Source organism: Solanum verrucosum, unplaced genomic scaffold, assembly GCF_900185275.1.
Source record: "Solanum verrucosum unplaced genomic scaffold, falcon-dt-bn FXZP01000252.1, whole genome shotgun sequence".
Taxonomy (NCBI): Eukaryota; Viridiplantae; Streptophyta; class Magnoliopsida; order Solanales; family Solanaceae; genus Solanum; species Solanum verrucosum.
The window spans coordinates 4,833,564-4,859,464 of NW_026019988.1; the positions used below are offsets into that span (position 1 = coordinate 4,833,564).

The 25,901-nt window shown below is 35.1% G+C and overlaps 4 protein-coding genes and 1 pseudogene across 4 annotated transcripts in view; 3 read left to right on the plus strand and 2 right to left on the minus strand.

Annotated features, from left to right (window-relative positions):
* Window positions 1-839, plus strand: part of LOC125818561 (histone H4) — a 400,968-nt gene extending 400,129 nt beyond the window's left edge. Inside the window, exon 2 of the mRNA XM_049498052.1 lies at window positions 828-839. The gene's annotated coding sequence lies outside the window, so the exon portion shown is untranslated. The remainder of the gene's footprint in view (window positions 1-827) is intronic.
* Window positions 1-25,901, minus strand: part of LOC125818553 (caffeoylshikimate esterase-like) — a 271,599-nt gene that overhangs the window by 225,050 nt on the left and 20,648 nt on the right. The gene's annotated exons all lie outside the window — the stretch shown is intronic.
* On the plus strand, window positions 69-3,090 carry LOC125818955 (uncharacterized; annotated as a pseudogene).
* LOC125818540 (uncharacterized) lies at window positions 4,949-8,738 on the minus strand. Its single transcript, XM_049498025.1, has 4 exons — window positions 8,715-8,738; window positions 6,244-8,624; window positions 5,920-6,154; window positions 4,949-5,631 (listed from the first exon to the last, which is right to left on the minus strand). The coding sequence occupies exons 1-4, from the start codon at window positions 8,736-8,738 to the stop codon at window positions 4,981-4,983; spliced, it is 3,291 nt and encodes a 1,096-aa protein (XP_049353982.1). The 3' UTR covers window positions 4,949-4,980.
* On the plus strand, window positions 17,058-25,418 carry LOC125818548 (protein MAEA homolog). Its single transcript, XM_049498036.1, has 7 exons — window positions 17,058-17,471; window positions 18,173-18,367; window positions 19,461-19,583; window positions 23,753-23,938; window positions 24,413-24,546; window positions 24,882-25,068; window positions 25,140-25,418. The coding sequence occupies exons 1-7, from the start codon at window positions 17,118-17,120 to the stop codon at window positions 25,239-25,241; spliced, it is 1,281 nt and encodes a 426-aa protein (XP_049353993.1). The 5' UTR covers window positions 17,058-17,117; the 3' UTR covers window positions 25,242-25,418.

A 25,901-nucleotide genomic window follows, 5' to 3' on the forward strand; every position in this document is an offset into this window, starting at 1 on the left:
TATTGTACTGATATTTTGGCATATCTGGTTTCAGTTGTGTTCTACCACTTGATTGATATCGTCTCAAGATGAAAAGAAAAGCTTTAGCTTTAGCTGATTCTGGAATCATGCTAGTTTCCGGGAACGAAGAGGTCTCAATCTGATTTCTTATTTGCTATTGAAAATTGGTCTAACTGTGTAATACTTGCTTTGTTTTTTAATATTACTCTATTTCATCATGTATTTTGTAGTGAACCTGAATTCTCAACTGAAATACTAAAGTATTATATAATTACTAATATCCAAATTACAACGGCAACAATTCAACTATTGAATTACAATCCAAATACTGGAATAACAAGTAACTAAAGATAGAGATAAGAATGGAGATGAGAACCTTAGACTCTAGAAAGAGACGAGAGGATCTGACAATTTGTTTCACAATATGCATAAACCCTTCTTTCCAACTCATTTGCCCTTTTAACCAAATGCTAATTTGGCTGGGATCCCAAATAACACTCCAACATTTTACTCGGCCCAATAATCCCAACTAAATTAGTCTCCACCAATTCTAGTCCATAGGCCCTTACATATCCCACTCGGTTCACAACATATTTGCAGCCTGGAGTTGTTGCCCAGCAGTCTAGTAACTATTTGCCTATTCTTCCTAGTAAGAAGAGGTGGTACTCTATGATCTATCCTCATGCACCTATCCGTCCTGAACGGTCTTTTTCAAATGGAAATGAATCCAAGACAAAAGATGTTGTTCCTGTTGAAGATGCAAGTCAAATTGATCTATTACATAAGACATCTAGTTCACTAGACAGCAAGCCACCTATTAGTTCTACTTCTGTTATTGGTTCTAATGGTGATAAAGGAAAGCAAGTTGTTGGAGCTATTGAGCAGAAATTTAATTTTCCCATCTCATTAACACGTCCTTCCCTACAACACAAGTCTGCAAATGTGCTTCGTCATAGTCTTGGTAGTACTTTACGAGGGTTTGACTCCTCATTACTGAAGTCATTGGCTAAAGTAGACTCCAACAGTGTTGATCCAAATTCGAGTTTGCTGAAAAGTCTGGCATTGAATAGGAACATGAATTCCCCTACTTGTAAAACTGTTGCTGGAGTTCTTGCTCGGCAGTCTAGTAACTCTTCATGTTTTCTTCCTATTAAGAAGAGGGTGTCCTCTATGTTCTATCTCCGTGCACCTATCCATCCTGAATGCTCTTTTTCTAATGAAAATGGATGCAAGACCAATGCGCCTATCCATCCTAATACTAGTTCCGGTCCTTCAAGAAATGTTGGCGATCCATTGAAACAATCATTATCTGGTCAGGAAGCTATAGGTACGACAAAAGTTTCTGTCGCGGAGGAAGCTATTGCCAAACAAGGGAAGCAAATTGTTGGAGCTAGTGAGCAGGAATTTAATTTTCCCATCTCATCAATACATCCTGCCCTACGACACAAGTCTGGGGATGTGCTTTGTCTTAGTCTTAGTAGTACTTTACGAGGATTTAACTCACTGGCTAAAGGAGACTCCAACAGTTTTGGTCCAAATTCAAGTTTGCTGAAAAATAGGAGAAACATGAATTCCCCTACTTGTAAAACTGTTTAGTCAGAATTTGTTGTGGAAACCTTGGTACAAGCTAATGCTGGAACTGCGGTTCGTCCAGCTGGAACATTTGAGGCTAATGTTGTAAAAACTGAGGTTGTGAGGCAGAATCTGCAGTCTATTGAGTTGTCGACTAAGGAATTACTTGAGCAAAAACCAATGAAATGTGAACCAATGCCTTTGGCCCCTCAACAGGGATGCACTTCATATTTGTCTGTGAGTGGTGGGGACTTGTCTACTCCATCTGAATACTCTGATATTGCTACTAAAAATGCAAACTTTGACCTCAAAGAACTAAATGTATCCAGTGATAAAGTGGAGGCATCTGTTTCCGCGAGAATCTACGGTTATGGTCCTAAATTTGTGCGAGATAGGTTTCAGGACCGTTCATTTGGTAGCTCAAGGGGGAACTTCATGCGTGGAAGAGGGAAGGGCTGGGCCAGTTTCACAGATTACGTAGAGATTGGTATTCTGGGTGTGATTTTGAAAGCTATGGAGGTATAGCTGATTATCGCTTTAGACATAATCGTACAGCTGCTGTTTGGGAATCTGCAAATGAACGTAATGACTATGATAGTAGACTAGATGGTGGTGCCTTTGCTAGTAATAGGAGGAGGAATCCATTAAATGACGCCTTGCATTCATTTCGGAATCCACCTGCACGTCGACTGTCCCCAAATGGAAGAGAAGATGCTGCCATGATGGGCATTCAAATGCTTCATAGCGCTCCCAGGAATATCAGCCCAAGCAGATGCACTGGTGAAGATGGCTGTGTGTGTGCTGGTCTTCGGCATAGTGAGAAGTTTAATAGAGACTTTCCAGATGATACTAGTAATCCTGTATATAGTCACCAACAGTCTATGTACGATGGACCTGATCGACATTTCTTTCAGGGTACGTAAAACAAAGTCTACTGCGATGCAGAGAAGTGGTTTCCCTCGAATCTGGTTGAAATCTCCTGTTAGATCCCGTACTTGGTCCCTTCCTCCGAGGAGATTGACGGAAGGATTGAATGGTCATCAAGATTAATCTCAGCACAGGTTTCCTGTTATGTACTGGAATGATAGAATGAGGTCTTCTTCACGAACTTCTTTTACTGAAGAAGAAATAGCTCCTCAAAGGCATGACTCTCCATCTTATACTGCTCGTCGTCTGAATGATATGAGGAATGTGGATGTTGTACAGGAGCATGGGCATACGAGGTCTCTTTCTAGCAGAGGAAGTCCACCTGATCAGGTATTTACTAGAACTAATAGGCCAAAAGTTGAGATTTTAGATCATCAGGAGAGGGCTGATGGTGATGTGTACTTTGATGGGCCAATACACACTGGTAGATTTCCTGAGCTTCACAGTGGTGAAAGTAGTGAAGAAAGAAGGAAAAATGGTGAGAAGCAAGGAGGACCTAGGCAAATGAGAAATGTCGAAGAGCAAGAAGATGGTAATCTTAGACCGAATGAACAACTTTGGCATGAAGAAGAATTTGATGCTCCAGATTGAAGAAAAGAAGATTTTGACTTGATATCTGACTGTTCCTTGCAGACAGAGAAGGGTAACAGCAGCATGCTCTTGTATTATAGAACTGAGGCAGATTTCTGAATCCATCTAGATGAATGATAATTGTGGAAGAGAGAACGCGACTTAGACACAGAATATCTCCTAATTGAAAGCACTTTTTGGCATAATAGCTCATCAAACCTTCAATCTATGGGAAACTATGCATTTATACATGTTTTTGCTTCAATCTTGTCGCTAATAGGCTGTCCAAGGAACGCGCTTCTTAATATTGCTGCCTGTAATTTGTCTTTCTTGAAAAAGAAAAGAACTAGTTTTAAGACACTCTACAGTGCTGGCTTGAAAATAACTTCCTTGGCATGAATGGTAGTAGTTTAAGTTTCTAATGTGCATGCTGGCTTTGTGTATTGTTTTTAAGGAGCAGAGAGACTAGTAATGGTAAAATATTTGTAAAATCTCCAACAAAGAACACCCTTTATCATAGGGTGCATCTACTCCGGAAGATGGTAGGTTCAAGTCAACTAGAAAGAATAAAAATGAAAATCCTAAAAGGGGTAAATAAAAAAAAAAAAACATATTTCTTTTTTCAAGAGTTCAATAATTACTTTATATCTATTCTAATGATATTTATTCATATGCCCTATATTATTAAGCATATTTTTCATAAATTATCTTAATGTGCCTTAATATAAATAAAGGACAAATTAGTAAAAATTGATCATCTGATTTAATTAATACTATATGTCCATCTAGTATGGACTGAGGGAGGAGTAGTGATATACTATCAAGGGATATTATTAATTTATATTTAAAAATATGTCATACTTCTTTCCTTGCCTTTATGCACGAATGCAAGTTAACCAAACTACTTTCTTATGTTTGTCCACCTTAGATCGAAAACTATGAAAGAAACGACTAGAATCACCTTAGATTGAAAATTATGAAAGAGACGACTAGAATGCTAGTAGGTTGTTGAGTATGGTGTATCTTATCTTGTCATACTCTAGTGATAGTAATACTAATACTGTTGTAGTTTCTTTTATTTGATTTATGGTTTCTTGTACTTAAACTATTATCCTATTTTATTGTAGTTACTATTCCTAAGAATGTTTTGTCATGTTTTTAGTATTTTACTATGACTTATTCCTTTTTCTTGAACCGTTATATTATGCATATTCTAAAGTTGAGTCTACCGCAAAGTCTTTCTACCTTGGAAGGCAGGGTACCGTCTGCATTCACACTATCCTACTTATAAACCTGTCATATTACCCCGCGCGATTAGTGTTGTCAAGTTGTTATTGCTAGCAGTCCATTTAAGTGTTCATCAGTCTGAAGTTGTAGAGAACTCAAGAGACGAATTCTAAGCTTCCCTAACTCTCCAATGGTCTCTCTGCTCCATTCCAAGTTATGTTAAGGGTGACTAGAAGCTGCATTTTAAGGCCTTATAAGCAATACACAAAGCCAGCATGCCACATTAGCAACATAAACTACCAGTATTCATGCCAAGCATAGTAGAGCAACTTAAACTAGTTCTTTACTCCTTCTGGAACAACAAAGTACAGGCAGCAATGGTAAGAAGCACGCTCCTTGAACAGCCTACTAGCAACAAGAATGAAGCAAAAAACATGTATAAATGCGTACTTCCCCATAGATTCAAGGTTAGATCATCTATTAAGTCAAAAACTGTTTTTCGATAAGGAGATACCCCACTGAGTCTAGAGTCACGTTCTTTCTCTTCTACAATTATCATTCATCTAGATGCTTTCAGAAATCTCTCTTCTTCTATAATACAAGAGCATGTTACTGTTACCATCTTCTGTAAAACAGTGTTTCCCATGGCAACTGCTAATAGTACAGGTTCAGTGAGCTATCAAGTCAAAATCTTCTTTTCTTCAATCTGGAGACATCAAATTGGTCTTCATGCCAAAGTTGTTTACTCTGTCTAAAATTACCACCATCTTGCTCTTCAGCATTTCTTATTTGCCTATGTCCTCCTTGCCTCTCGCCATACTTCCTTCTTTTGTCAGTACTTTCACCACTGTGAAGCTCAGGAAACCTACCAGTGTGTATCGGCCCATCTAAGTACGCATCACCATCAGCCCTCTCCCGATGATCTAAAATCTCAACTCTCCTACTGGTACTAGTAAATACCTGATCAGGTGGACTTCTTCTGTTAGAAAGAGACCTGGGATGCCTGTGCTCCTGTACAGCATCCACATCCCTCATATCATTCAGACGACGAGCAGTGTAAGATGGTGAGTCACGCCTTTGAGGAGCTATTGCTTCATTAGTAAAAGAAGTTTGTGGAGAAGACCTCATTCTATCTTCCCTCATAACCGGAGACCTGTGCTGAGATGAATCTTGATGACCATTCAATCCTTCCGTCAATCTCCTCCGAGGAGACGACCAAGTACAGGATCTAACAGGAGATTTAGACTGAGTTCGAGGGAAATCTCTTCTCTGTATCGCGGTAAACCTTGTATTACCTTGAACGAAATGAGCATCAGGTCTATCATACATAGATTGCTGGTGACTATAAACAGGATCACTAATATCTGCTGGAAAGTTTCTGTCAAACTTCTCACTATGCCAAGGGCCAACATACTCAGAGCCATCTTCACCAGTGCATCTGCTTGGGCTGATATTCCTGGGAGCTCTACGAAGCATTTGAATGCCCATTGCGGCAGCATCATCTCTTCCATTGGGGGACAGTCGACGTGCAGGTGGATGTCGAAATGAAGGCAAGTCATCATTTAATGGCTTCCTCCTCCTATTACTACCAAAGGCAGCACCATCTAGTCTACTGTCATAGGCATTACGTTCATTTTCATATTCCCCAACAGCAGCTGTACGTTTATGTCTAAAGCGATAATCAGCTACACCTCCATAGCTTTCAAAATCACGCCCAGAATCCCTATCTCTACGTGATCTGTGAAATTGGTCCGAGCCCCTCCCTCTTCCACGCATGAATTCCCCCCTTGAGCTACCAAATGAACGGTCTGGAGACCTATCTAGCACAAATTTAGAACCATGACCATAGATTTCATCCCTGGAAAAAGCGCAGTAAGAAACAGTCAAGACTTGAGCAGCATTATAAAAAAATTATAAATCAAACAGAGCAATAAAGAGAAAAATCACCTATTCTTTCGTAGATGGAATTTCTCCTCCTCCGCATAAGAATACCTCTCTCTTCCACTTCTTGAAGACAACGACCTGCCCGTTACAGGTCTGAAATCACTAGAAGATGTCACATCGGATGCACGGGGTAAACTGATGATCCGGCTCTTGCTTCCAAAATTTGACAAATCTTTACTGCAGGTAGTATTAACAGGTGTTTCAGCATTTTGCAAAGATGAAAGGGCTGTTGCTGACATATCAGATCTTCCAATATACTCATTATTAGCCTCAAAAACATTCCTGACAGCTCCTCTGCTCCCAGCAGATGGTCTGACACATAAGACATCCTTTTCACATCCCTCCTGCACATCTGCTATTCCTGATTGATCAACTGATCCTTGGTAAATAGCACTAACAGGCCTCTGCTCATCATCTCTGGTTGTTTCATCTTTATCTAATAATGGACCTCCCAGATTAATGTCTTTATGATCATTTTTATTTTTTCCTGAATCCATCCCCTCAGCAATTGGGTTTTCTACAATCGACTGCATCATTGGTTCTCGGACCTCGCCATCTTCATATTCCTCATCCTCTCTGACACACCCCACACTCTCAGTGTCAACATGACCCGCAAAAGCCTGATGCCCATCAGATTCATAATCAGAACCATAACATTCTTCTTCTGTACAAGCTGATATACTTATCTTTTCCCCATCATTTGCCGATCCCTCACCACTTGCAACCAAATTATGTGTGTCTTGTGTCTTTTTGTATACCGTGTGATCTTCAATATTCATGCTCCCAGAAACAGATGCCTCCACCTTAACACTGCATACATTTAGTTCTTTGAGGTCAAAGTCTGCATTTTGAGCAGCAATATCATCATTTGCCTGATCTAGAGCATTTTTACTCCTAGTAGGTTCATTAGTATGAACAGAGTACTCAGATGGAGTAGACAAGTCCCCACCACTCACAGACAAATCTGAACAAGTAGACAATCTAGAAGTGCATCCCTGTTGAGGGGTCAAAGGCATTGGCAGTGTAGAAGAAGAAGAAGAACACTCCTGAAGCTGTCCAACTGATTGGGGCGCAATCACATCTGATGTAATGGATATTTCTTGGAGTGGTTCACATTTCATTGGTTTTTGCTCAAGTAATTCCGGAGGGCCCTTAGTTGATAACTCAATAGACTGCAGATTCTTCCTCACAACCTCAGTTTTTACAACATTAGCCTCGAATGTTCCAGCTGTACGAACCGCAGTTCCAGCATTAGCTTGTACTAAGGCTTCTACAAAAGGTTCTGACTTAACAGTTTTACAAGTAGGGGGATTCATGTTTCTATCCAATGCTAGATTTTTTAGCAAACTTGAGTTTGGACTAACCCTGCTGGAGTCTACTTTATACAATGACTGCAGTGCTGAGGAATCAAACCCTCGTAAAGTACTACCAAGACTAAGACGAAGCACATCTGCAGACTTGTGTCGTAGGCTAGGATGTATTGATGAAATAGGAAAATTAAATTCCTGCTCACTAGCTCCAACAACTTGCTTCCCATCACCATCAGAACCAATAACAGAAGCAGAACTAATAGGCGGCTTTCTGTCTAGTGAACTAGATGTCTTACCTAACAGATCGATTTGACTTGTATCATGAACAGGAACAACATCACCAGAACCCTCCCATGAATCTATGGGAGTATTCAGATCCCAGTTAGATCTATCAGTGTGTGCAGTATCATCAGCATCCTTGCTATTCAATCCATTCTTGCAACTTCCTTCCTTGGAAATGTCTTTCCTTTTATTCAAGGAAAGAGAAAGCATTGAAGGATTTACAGTTCCACTCATCAGACAACTCTCCTTAGTATCTGGATCAACCAAAGAAGAAACATGAGGTTTCTTTGGGCCTAATGACAGTTCAACGTTCCCTGAATGGGCAGGAAGTTCAAGTTTACTGTGGCTTTCCCCTTGTTTGACAGTGACTTCTTTCTTGACAGAAACTTTTGTTGTACCTATAGCTTCCTGGCGAGCTAATTTTACAACCAATGCTGGTTTCACTAGATCGTCAACATTTCTTGAAGGACCAGAACTAGTATAAGGATTTGTTTCCGTGGAAACAGATAAAAATGGTAGCATAGTAGGCTGAGAGTCAACTTTCACACCCAAAGGCCTTTCTTCTTTTACCTCTAGAAGAGACTTATTGGGAGCATCAGATTTACCTGTACTATCACAAGAATTCAAGGTTGATCTTTGTCCCAAGCCAGAATCTTTGGTCTTGGATTTATTTTCATTAGAAAAAGAACGTTCAGGATGGATAGGTGCACGAGGATAGAGCAAAGAGTACCACCTCTTCTTATAAGGAAGAAGACACGAAGAGTTATTAGACTGTCGGGCAAGAACTCCAGGCTGCAAATACATGATAAAATAGAGTAATATTAAAAAACAAAGCAACAGTTAGACCTATTTTCAGCAGCAAATAAGAAATCAGATTGAGACCTCTTCGTTCCCGGAAACTGGCATAACTCCAGAATCAGCTAAACCTAAAGCTTTTTTTTTCATCTCGAGACGAAAGCAATCAAGTACAAATCGAGTAGTAAAACACAACTCAAACACTAAATCACACTCCACTAGTAGCACCCTGCAACCAGATATTTCAAAATATCAATACAACACAAAAGAAGAGAAAAAGAACATTCTTACTCGCAAAAATAAAAAACATAAAAGAATCAAAACAAATATTATATCTAACAATGCAATACAATACAAAGGGTAACAACCCTCCAAAAACAACAAATCAAACAAACTAATTTACTATTAACAACTAATTGGTTCCGAATCCCATATCACTTGATCTAAATTACTGGAAAATCAGCACAAATCATCAGAATTCTGCAAAATAGACGGAAAAATCCTACCATTACCAGTAAATTCAACTAGCTTTGGATTGAGGCATAGTTGATTGATTGATTGAACATATATAGGTGTTGGTTGATAAAAACTTAATGCGATTTTCCAGCTCTACACAAAACCCATCAACAAACACGATATAAAGACAGTCAAATAGTCCAAAAATTAATCAATTTCCATAAAACCCCATATCGATAAAACCTCCATAGATAACAACAAAACCAATTTTATCACTCATCAAATCCTATTTCAGGTAAAAAAAAAAAAAAACACAAAAATTCAACAATAAAAAACAAACCTTTACCTGAAAAAACAAAAAAAAAAAAAAGGAACAATTACAGCAAACAGATATATATATATATATATATGTAGGAAGCAAATGAAAACCTTTTTTTTTTGTTCTTAAACAGCAAAAAGTGTATTGAATGAGGAAAAATTGAGTGAAAAAAACAGAGATAAAAAAAGGGGGAGAAAGACTTTACTTGCTGAATTTTCTTTGATGTTTCTTTATAGTATATAGTATAATGTGAGATAACTCTTATTCTTATTTACATATATATAAATCTTAGTTAGGGTTTGTGGATTTTTCAATAATTGCAAACTTATCTTATTTATGCCCTTTATTTCTCCACCATCTCAATTTCTTTTCCCTTTTTTTTATTAATGGCAATTTTTACTTCCTTTTTTCTTAGTAATTTTTTTTTTTTTAGTTGAAAGATCCTTTTTCTCAAGAAAAAATTGCATGTTCATACCATATGTACTAATTATGCTTATACTTTCAAATAATTATATGTATTTTTATTAATTAAGAATTTCATATCATATTTAAAGTTAAATACATTAAGATACTTAATTCTTTTAATTAATTTAATGATTTATTCATTCAATTCTCTCCATAATTTATGCATTCACTAAAAATCAATTCACATTCTCTTCTATATTTTCTCTCCCACATTTTATTCAGCATTCTCCCTCCTCCTTCTCCCTCACCTTTATTATTGCATTTTCAGTACCAACAAAGAGATTTATATTATTTTTGCTCTCTCCTTTCACTAATTTGTTACATAAATTTGTTTATATACGCATATATATGATTATTGATAGTATATTTTGAAGATCGATTTAATCAGATCGATGAATACTATAGAAGCATCAAAAGGCACGAGCCTTTTAGATTCTTCAACACCTTTGAAGGATTACCCTTGTTGGTCATTTTTAGTCCTACTTCGAAGATTATTATTATTACTATAAAACAACACTAAAATTGCACTATTGATTATTTTGTACAGTGGATTGATTATGAAGGATATTCTAAAGTTTGCATAAAGATAAAAATTATGAATATTTTTTGTCAAAAAATATTGTTTGTTAAAATAATAAGTGGAGATTTACGCTTTTATCTGACACATTATTGATGTATTCGGTACATTTTTTAGTTAATATTATATGTATCTCATTTTTATTAATGTATTTGATTAAGTGTATATGTATTTGATAAAATATATGCGTGCATCTGAATAAGAGCTCATGACTATAATAAAGTGTACATGTGTTCTGAGTTAAGACATAATGTATCTAGTTTTATCAATGTATATGACTAATTGAACATGTATATGATGAAATATATACTTATATCTAAGGCCTCATTTGTTTGTACTTAATGGAGGTCTGAATTTGAATAGTTCAGACATTAGGACATTAAGTGCATTTGTTTTTTTTACTAAAAAAATCTCTTAATGGGTGTGAATGAATCAGATCTCTTATTTTCATTCAGACCTTTTTAAAGACACTTTTATTTTTTGAAAAAAATTGAGCTCCATATATTTTTTCTTAAAAAAAACAAGTCTCTCTTATTCTCCAGCTTTATTAATTATCGAAATTATTTTCCTTATGCTTTTCATTTTTGTTCTTGCGGCTTGTTTATCAAGAATTGATAAAATTTACTGTAAAATTTTTATTTGACTAAAGTGCAAAACAACTTCATAAATATGTGTTTTTTGAAATTAAAAAAAAAAGAAGACTATATTGTTTTCTAACAATTACTTTTATTATTATAATTTATATATATAGTTCATGTAGTTCCATGTTATTTTTATCAAAGTTAAAATATTAATTTATAATTTAAATATCTTAACGTTTATCAAAGACTGGCGTTATTTTCTTATATTCAGATGTTTAATAACAAACAGTCTTTGAACATTCAATGTTCAGATCTAGAGACAAGATCTTAATCATTCAGTTGTGCATTCAGATTCAGACGTCTTAATCTTAATGAAAACAAATGAGGTCTAAGCAAGAGTTCATGTATATGACTTTACATGTTGCTAGCATGTATCTGACACATTATTTATTTTTTATCATTGTATCTTACTATGTTTATCTGATAAAGTGTACAGGTTTTCAAGTTAAGAATCTAAACATTGGTGAATCAGCAAAAAAAGACGGATGTTGATTGTTTTGTTTATTTTTTAGGAGTTGTGATATGTCAGATCCTCTAAAATTGTTATAAGCGTGATTTTCTCCTTAATTATTGACTTTCAATTATATCTTTTAATTATACACGCTCCTTAGTCAATACAAATACATATATTTTATTATATTCTAAAATTAAAATGCTTCTAAACATCGAAACATATAGTAAAACCTCAATGAGTTTTTTTATATATAAAAAACATGGACACTAATAAGCATTTTACAAAATTTCCTCCCTTTGAACATGAGAAAATTTATATAAGTCTATCACCAAAGTCATATTTTAATATTTTTATCTTCTATCAGTGTACATAGTTGTCTATCTAAAATTTTCAATTATCATTAGCGACGCAACATTCAATTTCTATTTGAGAACACATATACATATGTACAATAGATCAAACATACATACATATATAAATTATAATTATAATCTAATAATATATCCAAATGCTTTTCCACTAGAATAAGATATTATATGCGCAAATATACAAATGCATTCTGCTAAGTTTTGAAATCAAACTACTTCTACCTTTTGAAACATAGTAAAATAAATTTATAAAAATTTCAATTTTTAAAATATGAGAGATGCTCTTAAGAGAAAATTTCAGAATTGGCAAAGATAATAGACATAATAAGACTCTATAGCTATAGTTTGAATAATTGTGCTTTATGGCTATACTTTTGTTTGCCATGGAGGTTGCGATTTGTATATTTTGCTTATCCGTTTGTATATTTTGCTTGCGAATATACAAACATGGTAAATATATATAAATTTTGTATTTATACATTTAGAAATTTTTCAGAACTCCGTTTGTATATTTCGTTTGTCAATATACAAACATGGTGATTTATTATGATTTTTTTATAAATCGTGTACAAATAGTTAGGGTAAGCATATATAAATTTTGGATTTATACAATGAGGAACCGAATTATATAAAATATGAGTTTATACCATCAGGAACCGAATTATACAAATCCTGAATTTATATAATTAAGAAATCGAATAGCAAAATTTCGCGAAACTGTAATCACAAATTAAAAATAATCGAAACTATAATTATATTACATAATATACTCTAGATATTTGTCATTTTTCGTAATTTTTACTTCTTTTTTAAATAATATAGCCTTAAAAGACCAAAATCACATTTGAAGATTCTAGTGGGCCCAGTCTGGTTGGATCAGCTAAGTAGTCAATGAACTTTTTCAACTTTTTTTTGGTGGGCTTATGCCCATGCTTATTTATTCTTTTTTGGCAACTTTTTTTTTGTTGTTATTTTGTTTGGTGCGTTTATGTTTATCCTGCTTATATATTTTTTATCTTATAAATGTTGAACGTATCTTTTACAGATTGTTGATTCAGTAAATTTGTCGAAATCAAGTTTGAAAATAAAATATAGTAATTAAAAAATCATGCTAAAAAATAAATGAAAAGACAACAACAGAAATAACAAATGATATGATAATTGAAACAAAGGAAACAATATATATTGATAAAATAAAATTAAAAAGATAGTAAAAGAATAAAATCATATACTCTCTTTGTCCCAATGTGTTATAGAACTTATTTTTTTTAGTCTATCTCAAAATAAGCATCACATTTCTATCCTTGAAAACAACTTAATGTATTGGATTTTAAGCATTTTAATCTTATTTTAAAGTGTATATTTCAACAATGAGAAATGTCAAATGTTTGCTACGCGTTTGTAGCATATGATGTGCCACATTTGAGTTGTCTTTGATGACATTATATGCCCCATTACTCACATGAGTTAATGGTAGAATGTGGCTATAATTTCCTCTAACTCTTGTAACCTCTAACTCATTATTCACCCATTATTCTACCTCATTATGGTTGTAACTAACTTATGTAACTTTTAGGCTATTATTTACTCAATTTACTACCCTCATTATCTTCCTATTCATTGTAAAGAAGAATTCCTCACTATAAATAGTGTGGTCTTACTTTGTATTTGAGAGAGGAGATAGAGTGTTAGCCAAATATGAGAAGTGTTGTATTGTGTATATAATGAGTTAGTGTAGTGAAAGAGAGAGTTGAGACAAAGAATAATATTCTAAGTCTTCAACTATATTCACTATACAAAAGAGAGTAATTATATGTTGAAGAAGGTGTTTTTGTTGTGGAGCTTTGGACTCTTCAACTAATCCGGAGTTGCTTGAGTTGTACGAGTTGTTGGGCTGTTGTATCTTGGAGGGGACAAGTCAAGAGAATTACTGTTGGATCAGTGTAGATTATGCTGCATTGAGCTTGAATCTCCTTAAAGAGAGCGAGATATTCGCGCCTCAGCCTAAATATTTGTTTATTCATTTTTTGTCATTTTATTTTCAACTGTAATATATTGTATTTGTGGTATATTACACCAACAAAATGTAAAGACATAATACATAAATATGTCTTTTAATTTAGCTTTAGTTGACATCTATATTCTCCAACTTTGAGTGTGCACAAATAAGTACTTAGATTTGTATAAAGTTGAACAAATAAACATACACGTTTTACGTGACATAATACATGTCGGTCGCCACATAGGACACATAATTGTCATATAGTATACCACGTAGAATAAATAAGTCTATTTATTCAATTTTATACAAATTTAAGTGTCTACTTATGCATGCTCAAAGTAGAGGTGACTCAATGCCTTTAAAAATGAGGCATACACCTTAGACCCCCAAAATCGAAAGGCCTAATTTTTTTAGTAATAATAAAATTATTATAAATCATTTTTAACAAAAAAAATATACTATATTTTTTAATTTATTTGAATTATTTTTAGTTTGTTTCAAAACATTAAAGAATGTTTTTTTTATCGATCAATTTTTAAATTTAACTTCCACAATATGTTTAAGACCATAAGATTAAAAAATATTTTGGTATATATATATATATATCTTAGTTTAAGATTATAAAAATAAAAATAAAATTATTAAAGAGATAACTTTGAATCTCAGATATAAAAAAATAATTAAAATTTAGATCTTTAATTTATTTTTGACTTTAGACCACTAATTAATTTGAGTCGCGACTTCTCACGTAGATGTCGGTTGGAGCTAGTTAAACGACATGCCTATTTATGTATTATTATGTTATATAATGTGGGCCAAAGACAATCCATAAACTACCACAGTCAAGCAAAATCCAGTCCAATCCAATTCTTTTAGTTTGGAGTTAAATCCAATCATCATTCACATGCAAACCCTAGGCAGTTCTTTTACAAATATTGGCCATGAAAATAGTTTCCCGCGGTAAGCCAACGAAAACGAAGCCGATATCTCTCCCCCCATTCGTTCGGTGAGCTACATGAAATTCATAGAAAAATCATAAACAGATGATCGGAAACATCCTCTCCCCGATGTGAACGCCGGCGGCGGAAAAAGGTTGAAGAGTAAACCTAGCGTGGGATAGAAGAAACAAATGTAAAATGTAATGACATTTTTTTTTAAAGATTTATATCATTTTTTTTTTTGGTTTTTTTCAATTGGTTCAGTTTTAAATATGTTTATCGGATGGATGGTTTTAAACTATAGTTTCTTAATGTATCATGTTACGTTATATCAATATTTGAATTGAATATATATTAATATCGTTGCATTTATGGAATACTTCTGATTCAAATCAAATGTTAGAAAAACTTATGCTCTTTTGGTTTGGTAGATTGTTGAAAATATCATATATAAGTGTGTTATACTTTCACAAAATTTTTTGTTTGCATGATATTGGTAATGTCCAGTGATGATGCTGTACATCACCTGAATTCACTTGTATCCAGATTGCAATGCCTGAAAAGGAAGTTACTTAGAGTAGCTCAATTACAATATTCTGTTCGTTTACTGTTTAAGTTTGGATTAAGGAAGCTAGACTTCTATAATTAGGTATGTTATTCTGTTCAATTACTATGTAGTAAGATTTTTTAAATTCCCCCATCTGTTGTGTATATCACATATTTGATTAGAGGATAAGATTGGATGAAGGAAGCTAAACTTCTACCCAAACACGCGTGTCTGTAATTGAATATTGGATGACAGAATCAAAACTTTTCTCTATATAGTTTGTGTGCGTGTGTAAGAGAGAGAGCATGATCAGTGATTAATTATTTGTGAAATTGATTGATCTTCATATATGATTTTTGATCAGTTCGAATTAGTTAAAAGTGGCTTTATATTGTGAGAACAATCATAATGTATAAGATTGGATAAAGTAAACGAAACTTCTATAGGGTACTGACTTAAGTGATTTTACTTTCTGGTACTTCTGCCTATAGAAGGTACCATGTAACAAGTTGGTTAAATTGCAGTAGTGCCAACACCTTTTTCAAATGGTTCACAGTACTTGCATAATCTGTTTGTGGTGCCACTATTACTGAACTTTTTACTCAAGAACTGATGGATACTGAAAATCCACCCCTTGTATTGCCTAATGGCTATGTCTATAGCACCAATGTATGCCTTTATTTGCTTCCACGTTTGTGCTTCCTTCAGCGATAATCTGACTTATATCTATGTGACATCAGGCACTCGAAGAAATGGTGAAGAATGATGGAAGAATTACATGTCCTAGTACAGGCCTCACCTGCAACTACACCGAGCTGGTTAAGGCATACATTTCATGAGTATCTGTTTTCATTGGACTGTTCTCAGTGCCCATGACTTCATGTTTAGGGGACAATTGTATATATGGGAACCACCAAGTTTGCAAGCAGAAAATTCATAATGATGTGAACTTTAAAAGGAGTTTTTGATTTGTACAACATATTAGTTGCGCACATACATGAAAGTTGGCAGTTAAGAAGCATACCTGTAAATTGTAATCCAAATCATTTTGTGCGAGGGATAAAAATAAATAGTGATGAGATAAGAAAATAGTGCTGAGATAAAATTATTATATCTTGTTTGGTTGTTATGTTTGGGATAACTTATCCCACTATTGATATCATCATAGTAATGGGATAAGTTATCTTAGGATAACTAATCCAGGATAACTAATCATGGGATAACTTGTTTCCAACCAAACATGCAACTCATTCTACATATACCTTTTAGATATGAGATTTAAATCTCTTTTCCATTAAAGATGAAAAGTGACATGATCAAAAGTATTAAACTAGGAATATAACAATAACTCGAGGAATAAAAATGTTGTTTTTCCTAATTTTTTATTTGTTTAAAAATACAAACAAAAATTTCTTTTATATTAAACTGAGCTAAAAATGTCTAATGAATAAGATTATTATAATATCATGATTTTAGATGCTCGATTAAATTACGTAATAATTCAAGTATCAGAATTAAATACATCAACAAATTTAAGAGTAGTGGATATGCTATTTTCCACCTACTCTTCTAAAAGAAAAAAATAAAATATATCTAAACTAAAACGACGCCGTAGTGCTGTACCCTTTCGATGTTCTACCTATTTGGAAACGAAGCAAATCTTCCTTCTTTCATAATCTTTTCTCCTTCTAGCGTCTTCGATCTAGCTTGATTTCTTCCATTAATGGAGATGGAAACGGTTCCCAACGGCAGTTCGCCGTCATCCACCACCACCACCAACGCTTCCGTCACTACAACTGCCGCATCCGCAGCGGCGGTGGCTGCTGCCATCTCACCAAACGCACCTTCGTCAAAACTGAACCTGCTGTCCGAATCGCTCAAATTAGAGCACCAGTTCCTTCGTGTTCCTTTCGAGCATTACAAGAAGGCGATCCGCGCTAATCATCGTATTGTTGAGAAGGAACTCTCCGCTGTTATTAATGGAGTTTCAGATGCTGCTGAATCTGACATGTCCCGTGATGATGCTGTACATCACCTCAATTCACTTGTATCCAGATTGCAAGGCCTCAAAAGGAAGGTACTTAGAGTAGCTCAATTACAATATTCTGTTTGTTTACTGTATAAGTTTTGATTAAAGGAAGCTAGACTTCTATAATTAGGTATGTTATTCTGTTCGATTACTATGTAAGATTTGTTAAGGGTGGCGAAATTTCCGCTATTTGTTGTGTATGCATCAGATTTGATTGGAGCATAGGATTGGATGAAGAAAGCAAACTTCTACCCAAACACGTGTGTCTGTAACTGTTTACCATACTTTGACTGTATAATGATTGGATATTGGATGACAAAATCAAAACTTCTCTATATATATTTGAGTGTGTGTGTGTGTGAGAGAGAGAGAGAGAGCGCATGAAGTGATTAATCTGTTGTAAAGTTGATTACATTCCAACAGGTACCTTTGAAATTCTTCAGATTGATTTTTGACCAGTTCAAATTAGGTGAAGGTGGTTTTATATTGTGAGAAGAATCATTTACTGTATAAGATTGGATAAAGTAAACGAAACTTCTATAGGTGTGTATGTGTGTTTGATTTCTCTGTTTTTTGTTGAATATTGGATCCTAAAATGTATCCCATTTACTCATTTAGTTAGTTGGTTAGTGACTAACATGTTTGAAAAGCTAAAACAACCCAACATGAAGCTTTTTGAAAGCTTCAGTAATCCTTTTAATCAGTTAAAAATGATGTCTCATATGGTTTTGTATTGTGAGAACAATTAGTCGGAAGAGGGGAGTCGAACAGAGAACCTGCAAGCGCAAAGATGCAGAGCACGGCTAGATCATCTAGAATCTGCTGATCCAGAAAATTTATCAGACTGGCATGACACCCGTTTGAAGCGGATACTAGTGGATTACATGCTGCGGATGTCATATTATAACACTGCTGTAAAGCTTGCTGAAAGCAGCAACATCCAGGTGGGTTTTTTTTTTTTTTTTTTACCTTTTATTATGTGGTGTCGTGTATTATGGTTAAAGGGTCATGTTATTACAGTTTATGAGTCACACAAGCTCCCCTTATTTGAGAACATTCTCGGATCTAGCATATAACTATAGTTAAGTGGTTTTGCTTTCTGGTTCTTCTGCCTATAGAAGCTACCATGTAGCAAGTTTGGTTAAATTGCAATGGTGCCAACTCCTTTCTCAAATGGTTCACGGCACTTGCATAATATGTTCGTGGTGCCAAACTATCATCTGCTTGCCTGTAGGGTGTACAAGGATTTTAAGTGAGCATGATTGACATGCACTATAATGTCTGTTCTCGGTATATTCATCCTTGTGGCCTATAATTCTCTACTCCTGCTTTGTCTTTACCAAAATGAATCCACTAGTCCTGCTTTGTTGTGTATACTGTGTCAATTTGCTACCTCTCAACACCTTCTTGTTTTCTTATCCTTAGTAATGATCGTCTCCTCATTATTATAAAAATGTGTGTTCTATACTAGAGACCACTATTTCCAAACTTTTTTCTCAAGAGTTGGTAATTCGTGCTTCCATAATATTTTTAGGAGTATTTTGGGGTTTTGTTGTATGTAGTCAACAAATATTCCATTTTGGAATATCATTGAATTTTTTATGAGAAGTCAACTATCATTTTGATAGCAATTTCTCCTATCTTTGTCATACACCCTTGTATGTGGATTACTCTCATCACATCAACAAACTGTTAACTTCATGTCTTCATCAGTGAAGCAATATTTCTATCATTGAGAACTCCACTGTGACCTCATTGTGACATTTAATATGGACATTTTAAACCTAACCCATACAGTATCTAAAGGCTCAAGCTGTGTAGTTAAATTTTAATACAGCTTTTAGGTGATGCCATGCCTGAACTGGTTTTCTCACTTGGCCTAATCTAAATTTTGAATGTGTTGACTTGAATAATGCAGTAACTATGTGATCTACCCAGCATTGATGCTTCTTTCTGTAGAGTTGATTGAGCTTGTGAATTCATTTAGCTGCAAAATCATTGACCCATTGTGATTAAGTTTGATCTTTTCAATTCTAGGATCTTGTTGACATTGATGTCTTTCATGAAGCAAAAAAGGTCATTGATGCTCTCCAAAACAAGGAGGTAACTCCTGCTTTAGCATGGTGTGCTGATAACAAATCCAGGTTAAAGAAATCAAAGGTACGATTATCTTTGTTTCTTTGAGCTTTTGTCTTCAATATTCTAATTACTGATTTGACAATCCTATGATTGTATTGTAATCAGTGACACGATTGATAATTCATTCTAGTCCTATACATATTTTTTGTAAAGAACCAGAGTATCCATCAGTATAACATTATTTTAATATTACATATTTTCTTCATATGGCTAACCACTAATTTTGGTTTCAAGAAGATGTTATCCAATCGTGTAGCTCAAATGTGGAAAAGCATGAAAAGTTTCATATCAGCCTCTTATCATGTTTACTGGGTTGAGTGAATCTCCTTCTGACTAATATGATGGACATAAGAGTCAATTAGTGTATGTCAGAGAAAGATAGCTTTTCAATGACTGCAGACGTTTTGAGCTACCAATGTGCAGAACATAGATAAGAGTTAGTGAAAGGGTGAAATCCTATGTGAAGCCTGATGGTTTTTATTGAGAAAGGCATTTCCACTGTGTTTGATGGTTTGTTAGCGTTTGCAAAGCCTCAGATATCCCTTTTTGAAACCAATAGAGTGAACTGAAGTTGCTTGGTCTACTTGTTTCATTTCATGGTTTCTGATGAAGGACAACTCAAGCCCCCTTCAGCAAAAAAAAGATATCTTGAGCATAATATGCTTAAAGAAATGGTGAGTTTTGAACTCTTGTACTTTGCTTTTCATGGGTTAAAGAAACTTCTCTGGACAAATTAGTTTAGTTTATGTCGCGCAAGGTTATAAGATGGAGGCACGTCAATTGAGATTTTAGATTTAGTTGATTGTCAAATTTTTCAGCTTTCTCATCTGCAATGGATTGCAGAAATTAATTATACCATCCTTGCTTTGCTGTAAAGATTGGGATGTCCATTCTGGACCGCATCTTCGCGAGATAATGGAAACCTTAATTTGACCGCCACCTCTTGAGTTTCTCATGGGCCATGGATTCCAGAATAAATGTCAGCTGTGTCATGCATGCTTTTGCTGTGTGGATTAGGTTATCCTTTCAAATCCTTCCTCTGCTGAGATCATGGAAACTTTAATCTGGGTATTATTTGGGAATAGTTAGGGAAGACTGTGAAAGCTGCCAGTGGGCAAATAATTTCATTAAGTTGAGTTGCAGAAATTTATGTCAGAAAAGAGGTGTAGATGAAGAGTGTTCTCTTGTGGAAGGCTATGAGTTGCTTCTTAGATTGAGTGGTCACTTCGACCAGAAAGTTCTGTTCTTTATTAGTATGGTAGATTTCTGAATCATGAAGCTAGATAATCACTGTACTGCTTTTGTGAAGATGGAAAACATGATGAATTGATTATTGTAGTAATGGATGCATATGACCCAATTGGTTGATGTGGAACTACATAATCATCAGCATACATTCTCTCTGAATTCCCTGAAAAAGGGAGGAATATCAAATGTGTGTTCTATTTACCAACGGAATAAGAATACATTCTCTTAAAGGATTTCTTGAAGAAAGTAATAATAAGGGAGGAAGATTTATTGACAACTGGAATCACAAATTACGTGTTGATATATCTGTATTTTCTCATTGCCATCTTGATTAACACAAAAAAGGGCAGCCCGGTGCACAAAGCTCCTCCTATGCATGGGTTTGTGGAAGGGCCGTCTTGATCAATATACTGATTAATATTCTTCAGCATGAACTTGCGACAAATGTAAACCCGGTTGATATGTTCAGTGTGCATGTTTACCGAACCAGAAAGAAAAAGGTTCAGTGTGCTTTTCTTCATAAATTCACTAGTGGAATTCATTATTACAACCTTTTTCCACATGTTGATTGAGAAAGATCGAAGTGACCAAGAGAATAATACTTCTGCACCTTTCTGTGAAGTAAGTGTCATCAACATCTCTTCAACTTTGACCAGACAATGCAAAAGGTCATACGCAGCCAGCTAATGATGCCTGATTGATTTTAACTTCAAGTACTAGATTTTTTACCCAAGGAATTTTTAGCTCAAGAAAATGTGCAATGTGTTGTACATTGAGCATCTAAATGGATCTTAAATTCTGTTACTTAAAAGAATGATATCCATTTTGTTGTGCAATTTGAAACTTAAAGCAACATCAATCTGTACTGCCAACCCCTTGGCATGAACAACAATCATGACACAGAGAGAGAGTGAGAGGGGAGAGAGAGGGAAATTGATAAAAGGGGTTTAATGCAATCCTGGGGCGGGCCACTATCTGTTGGGTGATACTAGAAGCAGATGGATCTTCTTGACCTGGTATATCTTGTGGAGAATAGATATTTAAGAGTTGTCTAACAGCAGTCTATCCATGGCGCCACTGGTTTTAGTTTCCTTTTTGATCATTGCATCAGATGTGAAGCATACTCATGAGGAGAATTAACTATTCATATTCTTGGATATTTTGAAGTCAGTCAGAGGTAATCTTGTCCAATATAATATATCTTAGCATGCACACCAGCAGAATTGAGCTATCATATCCTTGGATATTGTGAAGTCAGTTAGAGTGGGGTAATCTTTGACCAATATACAGGGTATGATGGCTATGGGATTTAATTCTAACTTGGTAAGGCATGCATGAGGACTCTGCATCTGCCCTCTTAACTGTAGCATAGTCCACCAGATTGCTATGAGATCCACAAAGGAAAGGATATGGGTTTGGGGTTCACTTTTTTTATCGGTAAAGTAGGTATTATTGATGTGAAAATAGCATAAAAAGGGGTTTGGGGGTTATATCACTATCATTATGCATTACTTCGTTTACACAGTTTTGGAATAATGTTTGAGGGATGGACTGCTTGCGTGATGTAAAACTTTTGGTTTGTCATCTTGTTAATGTCTCGCGTTTAAAGCAGCGGTCCAATGGGTAGAGCACTTGATCTTCTCTTATCAATTGAATAGTTTTATACACGATACAATTTCATGAGCTACTTCATGCTTCAGGAGATCAAAGCTTAAAAAAGAGCATCTGCCATTGGATGATGTTCATCAAATGCATTAATTGCTGTTACAATGCAATAACTTTTGATTTCAAATGTTGACGATTGTAGTAGTCATAACAGAGTTGTGAAGGTATAACGACAGTAGTAATACCAATAACTGTTGCATTTTAAACTAGTAGTACAAAGCATGATTGCAGCTGGTAACAACTATAGTGGACTGTCTTTGTCTTGATTGAAATTGTTAACCATAGGAAATCCGCATTCTTTTTGTCATTCCAATGATTTGATCAGGATGTACATGGATTTTCTGGAGTTGTTAAGTAGAGAAGAAAAGCAGATTGTCTGGTCAGGTCTTGTTTCGTTTCTTGTATCCCTGTGTACCTTCTTGGTCCTGTTTCAATAATACTTAACCTTATTAAAAAAGAACCAAAAAAGAGAGAGGATGTACTGGTTTAAGTACTTTAGATTCATTTATTGAGATGTAACTGGATGATTGCTTGGAATTGTGTTTACATTTGTCCTGGATATAAAGTTGTATGAGCTGTGAGCTTGTAATGCGGAAATCCATCCTCTTTTTGTTGGATGAAGTTGCTTTAGAGAGCCATGAACTTAGGTGGTCTCTTAATTCTGTTCTCGGCATACTTTAAAAGATGTATCTACAAAGTTTGCTCTTCCTTTTATACCAGGCTTCATTCAAGTCTTACATGTCAGAGGGATAAATGATCATGAAACTTATCAAATAATAAGGATAAATGGTCATGAAAGTAATCTTGCTTGGCGACTAGGTCCTGTGAGTCTCTAAGTTAGGCTCTGTTCGTGGATAGATATTGGATGGCTACTGCAGAATGTTGTCACAACTTACATATCATTGATCTAAAAGGGAGTAAAGTATCTGTGTATATAACTAACCCCCCTGTGCCAATTTATGCGACATGTTTTGCTATATCAATGATCAGTTTGACCCTTTTTTGAAACTGCATACTCTTGATTAATTATTTTTGATGAAAATGTAGATATTAAAAAGATATACAAAAAGATAAAATAAGTTGCAATTTTTCTTATTTCAAAATGGTGAAAAGGCAGAACATGTCAAGCATTTGAAGACGGAGAGGATTTTTTTTCAACTCCAATTTGGGAGTTGTATCTTTGGGTAACAGTGTTCTCTAAGGATTTTGCTAGTAGTGCTGCATTTTGGATCATTGTGCTGCAAATACAAGGTGCTGATTGCTTTTCTTGTTAACAGAGCAAATTTGAATTCCAGTTGAGACTGCAAGAGTTCATAGAGTTGGTAAGAGCTGAAAACATGATGCGGGCCATTACATATGCTCGGAAATATCTTGCACCTTGGGGCTCTACCCACATGAAAGAGTTGCAGCGGGTCTTGGCGACACTTGCTTTCAAGAGTAATACTGAATGTACAACTTACAAGGTTAAGGTCTTTCGTGCTAGTTTTCTGTATGTTTGCACTTTGTTGTCGGAATGTTATGAGTTTAGAATTCTTAACTAGTTTCTTCAATTTGGTTAGACTCTTTCACCATCAACGCTTTCAAGAATTATTACATATAGTCCATATTTCTAGTAACTCATTATTTGATACAGTATAAGTTTGTTGCATATGAACAAATTAGAGCAATGAGTTACTAGAAAAATGGACTATTCTACTATATGTAATAATGTATGCATGTTTTATGCATTGCTTCTGCAACTCTCAGATATCATGTATGGAAATTCTTATCTCTGTTTGCTTTCACTTTCCCTCATTGGTCTGTTTCTTCATGATCTTGTGAGAACTGAGATGGTTGTCTGCTTTATATGAAGAATCACACTTGAGTAGAATACGAACAGTTCAAGATAATTATGCACCAACAGGAGGTTACTTGACAGTTTTCAGTTTCTGTTACAGGTTTTATTTGAATCAAAGCAGTGGGATTACCTGATTGATCAATTCAAACAAGAGTTCTGCAAGTTATATGGCATGACTCTTGAGCCTTTGCTGAATATATATCTGCAAGCAGGGCTGTCTGCACTGAAAACTCCGTATCCTTAACACATGATTTTTTGCCAGGGAAATATTGCGTACAGATGATCACCATACAAATTTGTAGTTTACTGTTAAGAATCAAGTTAATATAAATGATCAATTACATACGTGACGGTATAATCAGGGTGGTCTGCTGTATATGCTTTTACATGTGGGAACTAGGAAGTGACAGCTGATAATGATTTTCAGATTTACTAACTGCTGATATTTTCGAACTCCCTCTGCCATTGATGGCCAAAGCTCCTAATATTCATTGGGAAAAGGGAAAGAGGAACCGAAGGAAAATTTTAAATTTATCTGCTCCATGACTTCTCCTTGACCGAATCTATAGATTCTGTTATGAAGATGATTGTACAAAGGAGGATCCATTGTCACAGGAGAGCTTCCGTAAATTAGCATCGCCGCTACCATATTCAAAGCAGCATCACTCGAAGCTTGTTTGCTACATAACCAAAGAACTGATGGATACTGAAAATCCACCCCTTGTATTGCCTAATGGCTATGTCTATAGCACCAAGGTATGCCTTTATTTGCTTCCACATTTGTGCTTCCTTCAGCGATAATCTGACTTGTATCTATGTGATGACAGGCACTCGAAGAAATGGCGAAGAAGAATGACGGCAGAATCACATGTCCTAGGACAGGCCTCACCTGCAACTACACAGAGCTTGTTAAGGCTTACATTTCATGAGTTTCTGTTTTCATTGGACTTCCATCATTGTAGATCGTGGGCAGTGATCAACTCCCCCATGACTTAATGTTTAGGGGACAATTGTATATATGGGAACCACCAAGTCTGCAAGCAGAAAATTCATAATGATGTGAACTTTAAAAGGAGTTTTTGATTTGTACAGCATATTAGTTGCATACATGAAAGTTGGCAGTTAAGAAGCATACCTATAAATTGTAATCCTAAAGTATGCTTTTCACACACCCCTGTCCGCACAACTCAGTTGCATTTAGTAGGAGATCTGATTTTTTTAATTTTTTTTTGCATATTACCTGTTGGCTAGTGCTCAGTTGTAGTTGGTGGCACACACGGGCACTCAAGGGTGTGGTTTAACGGTCAATGAAGTTGGTAAAAACTATGCATTGTCAGAGTTCAAGCTCTGGCAGACACAAAAACACAAAGGTGCTCTTTTTTCATTTGCCTAAGCTTGGATAATTAGAGTTGTTAAAGTATATGTGTTGGTTGGAGGTAACAAATAATTGGTGAAATGTTGTCGTTTCAACTTAGTTCAAGGACCCGTTTAGCCATAGATTTCCCAAGTATGATTTGGGGAAAAATTGGCAAATAGTATTTGTCCATATAATTTGTCATTAGTTGGCAAATAACCCAAATTTCCAAATA